The 13,656-nt window shown below is 39.4% G+C and overlaps 1 protein-coding gene across 1 annotated transcript in view; it reads left to right on the top strand.

The window, feature by feature from the left end:
- The first annotated feature begins 6,465 nt into the window (after positions 1 to 6,465).
- The window catches only part of LOC111222406 (semaphorin-7A-like), a 36,549-nt gene continuing 29,358 nt past the window's right edge, over positions 6,466 to 13,656 (top strand). The window contains exons 1-2 of the mRNA XM_022746121.1: positions 6,466 to 6,735; positions 13,262 to 13,401. Coding sequence (XP_022601842.1) covers positions 6,657 to 6,735; positions 13,262 to 13,401 — 219 coding nt within the window. The 5' untranslated portion in view covers positions 6,466 to 6,656. The remainder of the gene's footprint in view (positions 6,736 to 13,261; positions 13,402 to 13,656) is intronic.

A 13,656-nucleotide genomic window follows, 5' to 3' on the forward strand; every position in this document is an offset into this window, starting at 1 on the left:
CACCCCACCCCCCTTATTGGGACACTCAAGGACAGAGACCTCTATTCAAAGGCGCCTTGAGAAGGCAAATCAGAGCCAGTTTGCCAGTTTGTTGGACTTGTGCTCGTCCTCTTCTAATTTAGGAGCTGAAAGTCACATCTCAGCCCCCACTTGGCTGTGTTATCTGACTAATGAATATCTCATGATCCTGGAATAGAAAGATGTTAACAGATTGTAGGCAGAGCTGTCTCACGGTAGCTGTGCATTTGCTTTCAACAACTTGTGCTTTGAATAAGCAAATGTGCACTTACCTCGCACAGGTCTAATTTTATTTCTTTTTTTATGTAGCATGTATTTATGAAATAGTTTGAATTTTCTGAGATTTTTGGGATCACACAAAGAGAGTTTGACACATTTATCAAGCGTTTCTGCATTTTCAAAACATTTCAGGTGCTTGTTTAATCATCCGTATTGTACAAATGTGCTCAGCTTTATGTCTTCACTTGCCAATACAAGCCAAGTGAACGTTTGAACCTTTTGACCCTCGGGTTGCTATTTCTGCTCACCAACAGAGGATCGTGAACAAAGACTGTCAAAGCAGCATTGGTTGGAAGACTTTAACATGTGAATATATGACTAAAAAGCTTTTGATACTTGGCAATAAATATATGGAATAGACTAGCCAAATCATTTCTGACTCTAAACCTTATTGTTAAATTTATGGACATTTTGGAGCTTTGCCGTATGTTTCTGTACAGCCTACTTCAAATGACAATGTAACCGTGTGAAAGGACTGATAGAATACCATAATGTACATAGGAATGTATCCGTCCTCATTTCATACTTACAACAGGTTTGTCAGGTCCACATCGGATCACTGTCTTTCTTTTGTACTTTATCATGTAATTACATTAGATGACTATTTGTTCCAACAGAAAATGCTGATTTCTCCTTTTTTTTATATTCAAGAAACCACTTTCTTTTTTCTTTTTTTTACCCACACAAAACACTGAAAAATATGTGCCTCAGTAACATTCTTACCATCGACACAGAGAATGCTCACCTGATCTGCGTTTCTTGTAAATATTTAGGTCAAGGGCGTTTGTGTGCGCTGCGTTTATTCTATCATTTTATCTAGTTCTGGGGATTAGTGTCACTCAAATATGCCACATTTGTTGTGTATAAACTTAACTGTGTAGATGCACAATGCACAAAGCAATGCTTTATTACGCCAGGAAAAGAGGATGTAAATGATGCACACATACAGCTTTGACAAGTTTGTTTGTTTATTTGCTATCTTGTTCATAAATTACTGTTGTTTTTTCACTTTATGTTATTAAATGCATATATTTAATCCTGCCTGGTGCGTATGCAATGCCTTCAATTGTTTCATGTAAAATATTTTGGAGTGATATCAAAGGTAGGAAAAAAAAGCCAAATCCAATCATCGTAAAAACCAATCTCCCGGTGGATCTTCATCTGAAATGACGCTATTGTTGGGAAATTGGCAAGAGAAGGATACAATTTCTTGCATAACCAAAGCACTTAATCTCTGTGCCGTGAGTCCATTGTGAGGACTTTGTGTTGCAGTTTGAGAGAAAAAGTGGCTTTGTTCCCCCGTTATGAGACAACAAAGCTACAGCTGGTAGTTAGCCAAACAAATGTACATATTTCTTCTTTTCCCCTGAGTGAAGACGGAGGATTATATTTGCATGAGGATGCTGTTGTGGCTGTTTTCTCTCAGAGCACACGTGTGTCCCTGCTGTAATACGAATGAATCTCTATAGACATTTACTGGCACTTCCTGTATCGCCTGCTGCGCATCCTTGGCTGCTGACTCTCCGTTTAAATCAGAATATTACGCTGGAGAGTGATAAACCGGACGTTAACCAATGAATTACCCTCACTTCACCTTAGTGCAGTTTAGAGACTTGCAGTGCTCAGAGTGGATTTACTGGACAGCAAATCATTTTGTCCGTCTCATGCAGTTGCCCAGAATAACCCAGAAAAAAAGAAAAAAAAAACTGATAATCACGTGTATGAGCAGAGATTTAAACCCTTTTGGATTACCACTGCATGTCTCAATCTGTTATATAGGTCTGTCTGGCGGGTGCTATCCTTCGGCCCAGCTTGGCTTGTCATATTATCTATTTTAATACAACTATTTGCTCCCAGTGGACAGAAAGCCAAAAGGGCAGATTAAAGTGGTGTTTATAAGCCACCCCCCCCCCATGACTGGCATGCAAACACCACCAACAACATTATGGTGTCCTCACATCTGCTGTTTGGATAGTTTCAGGCTTCTCCACTGGGAACATGTCTTGACAATATGAGATGTATTTTACATTTATGTAGTGGTCATTTGGCTGACACTGTTATCCAGAGTGACGAGGGAATAGGCTTAAATCATTAGATCGCCTAAATTACAAGCAGCTAACAGCAAGGGTGGCAAAGTTGTATATTCAAGGGGCCTCATAAATACATAAACAAGTTAGTTAAAAATATACATCCATCAAAAATGCTAATGAATAGTTTTTGGGGTTTTTTTTTTACCAAACACTACAAACTGTTTGTAATTGTGCATGTAACAGTCATTAAATTCCAACCTACATGCATGGATTTGTTTGACTAGGAGTTTAATGCAAATCCTGTACTGGATCTGAATCTCTAACCATCTTCAAAGAAGCTATTTGTAAGTTTTTCTATCGCTACATAGCTAGCATTAGCATTAACAGCTGCTATTGTTGCATTTTTCAATACAAGAGTTTATAATAGGCCCTCTGAGCAGCACTACTTGTTCAGGTCAGCCTGGACGCTACAGTGACTCGGTATCGGGAAGTGACAAGATGGACCAGGCTTGAGCTAGCTGGTTAGCATGCTAACTTCAGTAGAAGAAGAGAGCTGATGGAAATAGAATTAAAACAAAAACAAGACGGTTTCTTTAGACTGCTCTGCTTTACTCAGCTCTTGGCAATTCAAGGAACCAAGTTTGATGCTCAACTCACAACGTTTCTTCTAGACTGGTAAGTAAACAACTGCTAATGCTAATAGCGAAAACAAGAAATGGCACCACAGTTTTACTCAGCTCTGACTCAGCTTGAATTGACCTGGACTGGGCAAAATGGTCGCCCATCCAGAGAGAAGAGAAGTGACGAGGGGGTTTTTAAAAAGATGAGAGAGAAGAGAGAAGACTTTTCTAGGTGAATGAAAAGTGATTCTACATGTTCACTCGTGTTCAGAAAAACTCCTCATAGGGCTTCAGGGGTTTCAGACAGATAACAAATATTCCTGTTTGTACAAGAAATATGAATTCCTCATGATCAGGAGGTTGAAATGTTGATTACACACTGGGAGACTGAAATGTTGAGGGGGTGAATAATGAAAAGACAACTTTGCAAAACTTATCACTTGGGGTCAAAGGTCAATTTAGTCCTAAACATGGTGCCAGAGGAAAGGTTATGATCTAAACTCCAACAAGCCTACATCGTCTGCGCACCTCTAGAATGACACATGGAAGCGTTTTCTGTTCTAGGTAAGTTATTGTTTTTTTCTATTCCCTAGTCCTTACTCCTGCTTCAGGGGGTTGGTTAAAAATAAAAAATAAAAGAAGGATTCTTTTTGTGTCCTGATTTCCCCAAGGCTGGGTGTAGCATTATTGGAAATTTTGACATTTTGGGTGGCACTAGAGAGAAACATCAGGGAATCACCAAAGATATTAGGTTTAATCCTCTTGGGAGAATCAAGGTCTGTACCAAATTTCATGACCATCCATCCACTGGCTTTCAAGATATTTCACTGCAGACCAAAGTGCTGCAGTCTGTTGAAGTGCACCAATGACTCATGACTTTGTTTGTATTATTGAATTTAAAATCACCTTGTTTCATCACTGTGATACTGAGATAACGAAACTAAACACAAGTTAGTAAAATACAGTGTTCCTAATCTTGCATCTGTGCTGAAAATGAAAATCCTTATATCTTTCCATGTGTTTTCTTGCAGTCCACTGGTTTATAATAATATGCAGCAGCAAGTGGTGCTAAAACCACAAATTAGAGAGAATCATTACAGTTAACAAACACCAATTTGCATCAATTATCTGAAGTGTTTTGTAACCATATCAAAGTCAATAATGATCATCTTGTGATACCTTTAGTCTGACTCGGTGTGAATGAAAGATGAAAGTCTGAAGTTAATTTAAACACACACACACACACACACACACACACACCATTACCTACTTACTGATTTTAATTTAAACCTATTTAATTTCCAACTCCAACTCCAAACTTTTTCAATCATGAAGTGTTAAGTTTTCATTTAGGCTAAAATCTGATGTTCAATCAAGTGTTACCTTGGTGTGTTTGTTATTTGTAGTTATAATTTATTTGTTTTGCCAGTTTTTAGGTGAGATATAGATGAGACTAGAGATTTAGATGAAATTCTAGGCTTTATCTTTTTTTAATCCAGCCTCTACAAACATGTAATTCCATGTTTAATGACGATTATCAGCATTTATTATCATTTTATTCCTCGTGCATAGATTTCACTTCATTACTGCGGATGTAAACAAATGTTCAACTGCTTTAAAAATGTTAGATTAAGTTGTCGATTTCTATCTAGTAGTATTAAACCTGCCAATCAAACAGGGAGTGATGAAAGCTACCAAGTGTTTTAGTGTTGGGGCGATTGTTTAAATTTGGTTCATAAACTTTTGCCTTCAATCATTACAAGAAAAGATATGAAAGACATATTCTGGTTCATTCTTTCATTAATGATTTATGATTTATATTTTACGGTTGCACAGATTACATCCTGTTCACTGATAATGGTCCAATGTCATCTATGCAATCTGCTGCTCAGATATGTTTTCATGTCAACTCTTGCTTAAAAAAGAGATACCTAAATGATGATGATTTAATGATTTCACTAAACTAGTTGTTGAAGTCACCTTCCTCTCCTCCTCCTGTAACCTTAATTTTCAAAAGCAGACCAGCTGATTTCACTGAGAAACTTTCTGCCAGAGACAGATAATCGCTGCACTGAGCTGCTGAAGGTGATAGAAGAACCCTGTTGTAATGATCCAGGAGGCAAAATCATTATCTCGGAGTAATGACACACGCACTGAAAATCCTGCTTTTGCTGCCATCTAGTGGTGGAAATTTTACACCCAAGCCCTGCACTTGATACAGTAATGCAAAATGACATCACTGTTGAAGTGAGGCCATACTGTATTGTGAAACAACACTTGAAACCTTAATCACACAGGGGTTTTATCACTATAATTTTAGACTGATGTTAACCCAGTGAGTTAAAGCGGCAAATAGAAGCCAATGAGATCAGTGCTGTGACTACAAACCTCAAATTAATATTCAAATATCTAAAACTGAACAAAAAGACCCAAACTCAAAGGTCCTGATTTAAGGTGTAACTGAAAGATAATTAAGGCATCTGACAGAAATTTAAAAAAAAAGGGAAATTGCCCCTCTGGGTGGGTTTTCACAGCTCTGTTTCTACTAAGGACTCGCTTGTGAGTACCGTAGAGTACAGTGCTTTCTGAATTGAGAAAATACAGCAATATCTCTCCTCTTGTCAGTTTAAGCTCACGCTGATCGTCTTTCCTGCAAGCAGCTCACTGCTCCCTAAAGTCTCATGGAAACCGCTTTTAAATGGCGCCTCATATACACAGAAAGCAATTTTGTGAAAATGGAAGCATCTACTTGGTTGCTTTCACTAAGAGGCATTCACCGTTTTGGAGAGGCTCAATTTTTCCAAATTTGAGTCAATTAACTTGCAAAACAAATGCAAGCACAGCAGAGACAAACTGCTGATTCATTCCCATCCAGGCTCTATTGACACATATTGATTAGACATTACAGTAGAAGCAGTTGATGAGGCAATATCATTATTGGATGCTGGTGTGAAGGTTTGTGTGCAAACATAAAACGGCCCCTGAGGATGGCCTTGAGGTTCATATATGGTCTCATAATGTGATGTAACATTAGGAAATGTTGTCAGACTGCAAATGCATGAGGATATGTAACCACTTATGATATTATATTTGGCCTGATTTCAATAGCTTCAGAAAATATTGAACATTTTCAAGATAGAAGCTGGATAAAGATAAATGAATCCATCGTGATAAATGATAAGATCCTCATTGTATAAGTGGATCTAGAGTTAAAACAGGACGAATATCGTGTATTTAAATGTGCAGAAAGATGCAAAGATATCTGTGCAAATCATCTTTCTCCATCAGCAACAGGTATGACTGCGTAATCCCACACGCCTGTAATTGCAGCCCAAATCCTATAAAGTGATGTGTTAGTTGGCGATTTTGCAAATGTTTTGCAATCGCACTCTTTATTCCCGCGCCTCTGCTGAAAGGCTAACACTCCCCCCTTTTGCCTTTTGTTTCCGAGGTGGAGCCTGTGATACCCCGACTTCTTCAAACTGAACTGCCGGCGAAGCAGACGGACGAGATAGGACTGGGACCAGCAGTCGGTGGCACACAGATCTGGGACGCAGCAGATCGGGAGGGACCATAAAGGCGGCTGCAAGGAAGAAGGAGAAGAAGGACGAGGAGGAGAAGAAGAAGAAGGAGAAGAAGAAGAAGAAGAGGGATTTTCGTGGGAGCGCTTCGGTTGAATAATCTTACACAAGACAGAGCCTCGAGAAAGATGAATTCTTTCATCCTGCTGTCGCTTTTTGCCACGGTTATCGTCGGGAAGTCACCTCGGCTGAAATTTGTTGTGCACGGTAGGCAGCTGCTGTTTTCTCTCAGTATTGTCTGATTTTAACACAAGTCTTACAGCCAATTATTTACGTCGCTGAGCTTATTTTATTATATTGTGTGTATCATAGGTCATGAATGAATGGGTGAACAGATGGATGGATGAGTGAATGAATGAACAGAGTGAGAGTTGAGTCATGAGATGATGTGGCCAGTTATTTTCCAGTTCTTCTTCACTGACCGATGTTGTCTTGTCCTTGCGCTGCACAAGCTGCACAACCAGAACCACTAAAGCCATATTGACAGGGGCTGCCTCTGGATTAATCTCCTAAAACACCAACACCCCCACCCCCACTTCCACACACACACACACACACACAGCCACCCCCTTCTGACCGAGTAGTAAATTACGCGCTCCACCATTCAGGCCCAGCACACATGTTCACAGAATCTAACAGGATGAGCATGTGGAGCAAAAGTCATTCTGCTGTATTATGTCAGTGTTAACAAGAACATCATGTGTAGAATAGGACTTGAGCAGCCTGTGTTCTGGCAGCTTGTTTTGTTTCCGTTAAATTTCCAGGTCGTACCCTGTGTGTGTGTGTGTGTGTGTGTGTGTGTGTGTGTGTGTGTGTGTGTGTGTGTGTGTGTGTGTGTGTGTGAACGCTCGAACATTTGGCACATTTGAATGATTTGTTTTTCTTGTGGCTTTTCTGTTTTGTGTTCTTATTCTGACAACTTGTATGTTCGGTTTCTCTCAGTGCACTGCAAGTTCACTATGTGCTAGTCTCTGGTTGTTTATCAATTAGGGCACCAAGGTTTTAATTGGTGAGAGTCCCTTCATATTCTCACGGCGCACTGAGAATAAAACTAAAGGCGCTCAAAAAAACCGCCTCTCCTCTGCCTTTTATTTTTTAAATTTTTTTTAAGAACATGGCGCCTGTTCGCTCTAATCACAGCCCGAGGCGGTGGCCTTTAAACACCCGCATGCAACCGCCGAAAAGCATCACTACTGAGAAATATGAGTCTTTGGAGGTTGACACAGTCAGTGTAGCTCCCCCGTCCATGCGGAGCTGCAATGCGGGACACGGCAGCTGCTTCACACTGCAGCAGAGCGGAGTCCGGCTCCGGGAGAGGAGAGAGGGGTTGCTTTAGGGTAGCAGATGCCACAAATACATATATACATGTACACAGATACAGAAAGGGGGTAGAGCGAGAGAAAGGGAGGGGAGAGCAATGAGTGGAAAATTCCAAGCCGACTTCTAGTTATCTATTCCACTCACGCCTTTTTACACCTCACACGGTCCTTTAATGTATTCAGCAATCAATAGAGATTGGGGCTGCGTGTCAAGTTATCTGTATCCCTCCCCTCCCCGGTGGAGGAGCACAATACAAAACGCACAAGATGACGGCCCCGTACGTGCAAGTCATATCAATCAAACTGGCTGTTATGCAGTTTCAGGGTTAGCTATACATGCCTGTTGTAAGGACACGCGCGCGCGCGCGCGCACGTACACACACAGGCGCACACACACACACACACACACACACACACAGACACTAACAGTGCACAGGTAGAAAACTGTCACAGGAAATCCATCAAGGGAGCAGTTTAAGCCTGAGGAGCTGGCGCTCTTTCAGCACCGCGGACAGCGCCTAGGTCCTCAGACGGTTAAATGTCCTCAATTTGCATGTCTTTGCCAAATGAGGATATTTGGCAGGTTCTCATACCTTCAAGTAACTGTTTCAAGGCTACAGCCTGATTTTAGGATGAAGGTTAAAACTGGGTTTATTTTAAGGGTTTTATGGTTAATATTCAACATGCTGTGATGGCTGAAGTTATTGTAGTTTCCAGTGAATGCATTACATTGCATTCTTTTAGCAGCCTTTCGTGTCCAAAGCTATTACTGTAAGTGCATTCAACCTCAGGAGGAACAAGATGTCATCAGAAATTTTAAGTTCATCCCTCCCAAACAAACAACTGAGAGGCTACAAGCACAATCAATACAAACACCAAGAAGGTTATAATTTTCAGTTTTTGTTGAGATTGAAAGCGTTTTGTTAACTCCTGTTGATATAAATGGGATAGACAAGCGATGCAATTCAACAGCATGATAAACTACAGCCTAAGCTGAACCGATGCCTCTCTAAAAACAGCCCCAACAGAAACTGGACAGTACAGCCTTCACAGATCTTTTTTGCAGCTCTGTTGTATTAGACTGCATTAGTTTTAGGCTGTTGTATTTACACTATACAGTGAATGTAGGCTTATGCAAATAAAAAACTGTCAGGACATGAAAAGGCATTAGAGCAAATAGCATACTAATAATAAAATTACAGTAGCATTAGCCTAACCAGTTTTTTGGCCACTTTAGGGAAGTAATTATCCAGCAGACATCTCCACTTGTAGCTCTGTTTTGTCAGCAACTCCTGAGATGTATATGTATATATGTATATGTATATGTGGCTCTTGAGCAGCTAAAAGTTCCATTACTTTCATTAGCTATTGGCTAACTTTTGTTTGTGTGCCATTTGGTAGCATAACATGTTTATGGTTTATCAGAGCTTTGTCTCTGAAAACTACTGACTGCTGCTGATAGAAACTAAGTGACAGTGACACAGAACTAAAACAGGAAAGCAATAGAACCAAAACAAAGTGTTGAAAGATGCTAAAGAGCTTCGCAGAGTTCATGTGGGTTCATCGCTACGAAACAGCAATAATACCAAAACCATAAATCGTGTTTAATATTTATACATAAGTGTGTGTGTGTGTCTGTCCAAGGATGAAACAGGGAAAAATTGGTGGGGGTATTAAGTACTTCTACTCACTTCTTCAAGGGACTGCATTAAGACTAGGATTTGGATTAGGTAGTGAATGGGGTGGGAGAAAATGAAAGTCTGCCTTACTTTATGTTTGCACACCTTGAATATCTCTGATGGATTCTCTCTCTGTTTGCCTTACTTTGCCTCTCTCTGCCTTTTGATGTCCCTGTCACTCTCAAGCAGAGACATGAAGAGAGAGAAAGAGGAGAGACATGGAGACAAATGCAAACTAGACAAAGAGACTGAGAGAATGACTGACCTCAAAGCTAATTTGACATCTGCAGCTGCATCCTAAATATCAGAACATTTTGCCAAAGTTCAGCCAACGTCTGACCTTCTCTCTCAGTTGGAGGCCTGAACACGTCAAGTCTGGTAGATTTTTCTTGTCATAGTCATAATGTAGGATCTCAACAACAAAACTACATCATTTAGAAAACAACATGTGCAGTGAATGATATGGAAATAAAATAGTGTATTATTTGCTGGTTCCAAATTTCCAAAGCCTCAAAAGCTATCAAAAAAATGTTTGATTTTCCTTCAGCTGTTTTTTTCCACTTTATCCAGAGTGCTTTATTCATGTACAAGTGGGAATAATTCCCACAAAAAACATCTGTGCTTTACTTTACTTTAATTAGCACATTTCTTAGTGCAATTAGGAATTTGTTTCTTTAAAAGTGACTCAGTAATTTGAAAATGTTTCAACTTCTTTCAAGGATTACATGCTCCTTGGGGGGTAAGGGAACTCTCCAGCCCTTGAGTTTAATGAAGGCTTTTTCTTTTTTCTTTTTTTTGAAAAACAAGGCTGTTTTTCTTCCTGAAAAGCTGACCTTTTGAAAATTCAAGGTTTTCACCCAACAGCACTGATTAAATGTCTAAGGCAAATAGAAACAAAAACATGCTCACAAATAGGTGAGAGCAAGAGAGAAGTTAGGACTTCAAATTACACCCAGAATGTGACATTTCTGTTGTATATGTCTGACCCTTTGAAATGATGTTGAGAAAGTCATGGAATAGGAGACTTATAAAGGACGGTACATTCTGTTCCATCTGTGAGCTTGTGGTTGTTGAAAGAGGGGGGGCAGTATCTCTGACAGTCAAACATGATATAGCACAGTTTTCTTCTTGTAAACAAACAAAGTTTCTGTGTCACATAATGTGTTTTGGGGAGTATTGTGCGTTTTTGTCACCTGCATATACAAAGAATTAAGCCACTTATGAAAACGTGTATTCACAATCTAATAGTGGGCAAATAGGGTAGGTTTAAGAGGATGCTTTGCCAAATGGTAAAAAGAATGTCTTGTGTTTGCATTGATCTTGTAATTTACTGCCCTCTTGTGGCCTCAGTAGGCTATTGTCTTTGGAAGCTAGGTTGACAAAGGCTGTGCATACTCGTAAATAATCCAGGGATCTTTGATGGGTTTCTAGCTATAGCTAGCTACAGAGAAGTGTGCTTGTCGAGCTGCTGTTCAGTAAATCCTTTTGAAAGGAAAGCTTTCACAGACATATTTATTTAGTTAACATATTTACAGTGTATGTAAATATGTAAACTGGCTTTCAGCTCTTTTAAATATTTGTGTCTCGTGTAGCAAGCTTTGGTCATGTTGAGTTCAGTTGTCTCTAAAGTCTTGTAAAAAACATTAAATTAATTAAGTTTAGAAGAATGATAACAAATAGCTTACCGTAACTTACTTTTGACATGTCACACAGATTGTCACAACACAGCTTGAGTCCATGCAACCTTTGCAACTTTGTCCAGTCACACTTCAGTTGGGTTATCCAAACCAAAAAATATTCATCAGTGTGGATTCATACAGTTTGTTTCATATAACTCATGCTAAAGAAATTTTAGCATAAGATCTTTAGCATAAGTAGCTGTTCTTACAGTAGCATACAGGTGAACATCAGCCACTGTTCTCTATTCAGCCTGTGCTTTTGACTTTCTTTGAGCTTAATGCAGGTTTGTCTTACAGAAGATTAACTTTTTCTCTGTCATTGAAGCCGTACTGAATCAACAGAGGCTTACTATGGCTGTGAAGATCTGCTTGTTAACTTCCAAAGCAAATATTCATAGTAATCTCTCAGCGTGCTTTGCCAGCTACAGAATGTTCTTCATAAGATTATCAGACAGATAAATGAATATTACTGTAACATTATGTTCTTACCTAAGGAATCAGCCATATTGGCCTTTCCTTGTTGCATTCCTCACTTGTATAAGCTTCATCAATTAGATTCACGCCAATAAGAGAGGCCTCTGTTTCCATAGAAACTTAGCCGGTTGGCTAGCAACCTGTAACAGTGATCACCAGCACTTCATCCTGGCCTTACTCTCATGACTGGGATGTCTTTTTATTTCAGGGATGAGCAGAAAATCATTACAAATACCAAGTAACCATCACCTTATAATCACCTTTTGTCATTATTAGTGTATCTACTTATATTGAAACATTAAGAGCAAAATGTATCATTAATTTGGAAATAAACTTTAATTTTCTACTCATGGAGTATCTTTGTTAAACATTAAACGGAAAATGGAAGAGATTGGGTAAGGAAGTCACTTTTATACCCCCTTTTTTTTTTGAAGTGACATGGTCATGGCACATACATACATTATTATTCTTTATTTTCATATATTTTCAGAAAAACAGGTAGCTGGTTGGTTTGGATCAAAATGTATGTTTCAATGCTTCAGGCTGTCATTTTTTGAAATTAAAACAAATTGAGAAATGTATTTTCTGGAGCAGAACCCAAGTGAAAGAAAAGGCTGGCAGCCATATGTGATGTTTTATAAACTTTGTTTCTGTAGAGCTCTTCGAGACCTTTAACTGCATGTTCTGTATGTAACCACACAAAATGCAGGGAATTTATTCTATTTGGAAATGCAGGCACAGTTGCAGTGTAGGTAAGTGTGAGTGTGATTGGATGTGTGATTCAGAGAGAGCCCAAATGTACTCTTGAGCCTTCTGGAGGTGTCTGGAGCGTAATTCAACCCAGCGTATGTGATGGGATTTGCCCACATGATTATTTCTGTAATATTTATGCTTCCACCAAATGCCCTTCTTCTTTGAGCACCCAAGCCGGGTTCCTGTAAAGACTTCATGTTTAATCTAAAACCACAAAGGGCAGCATGACGTCGGATCAGGTGTTTTGGTAAATGAAGCCAGTTCATCATCAGGACTCCTCGAGCTGGCTCCTGTATTGACGTCAGATTAAAAGTAGATTAAAAACCAGAGGTTTGGCTCTGTGCCATCGGGGCTTCTAGACTTTGATTCGACCTGCCTGAGGAGCTTAGACCGGCTAAATCTGGATCATCTTTTTAAATAACTTCCTGAAACTCAATTCAGCTTTCATGCATTGACCTTTCGTTATTATGTCTGACCTCGACTTTATGAATCTTTTTCATTATGGTACCATGTTTGTTTGCTTGAGATGTTGATTTTTCTTGATTTCATATCATTTGAAAATTGCCTTTTAACTGTAGAATCACTTCCTCTTAATTACTTAGTAGTGGCAATAATTAGTAACAGCAGATGTATTTGTTATTAAAATACAAAAAGGTTGTTTTTGTTTATGTTTAGAATAAATTTAGCGAGTATGGTTCACTAATTAAGCTTTATTACCACAGGGCATATTTTCATTTCAGAAATATAAACATACATTTTGACAGTAAAACCAACAACAGTGTACTCCATCAGAGCTCACCGCGCTAATCTATTTCATTGTGACCCACAGAGCTCTCCAGGTTCCACTTCATCAAACCCGAGAACTACATCAGCATGTACCATCAGGAAGGGAGCGACACGCTGTACGTGGGTGGCCAGGCGATGATCTATGTGCTGACGTTCACCGACAGAGGGGTCCGCGACCTGCAGGTATGCTTTTAATGGGATGCTCTAGGGGACTGAATCTCTCGGCTCCAGACAGTTCTCTCTTTAAATATTTTGGAGCGACTCTGCTGCTGTGTAGAGAGAAATTATAAAAGATCACTCACCAGCCACAAGCTAAGTACTGCCAAGTTATTAAGCCAGTGCACTTCGAAAGCCACTTTGGCAACTAACCAATGTTTGGAAGGGCTGTTTGTACTTAAAAATGATGGCGGCTGGTATACTAGGCAACAGAGATCTAAA

The sequence above is a fragment of the Seriola dumerili genome, unplaced genomic scaffold, assembly GCF_002260705.1.
Source record: "Seriola dumerili isolate Sdu_G_001 unplaced genomic scaffold, Sdu_1.0 BDQW01000092.1, whole genome shotgun sequence".
Lineage (NCBI taxonomy): Eukaryota > Metazoa > Chordata > Actinopteri > Carangiformes > Carangidae > Seriola > Seriola dumerili.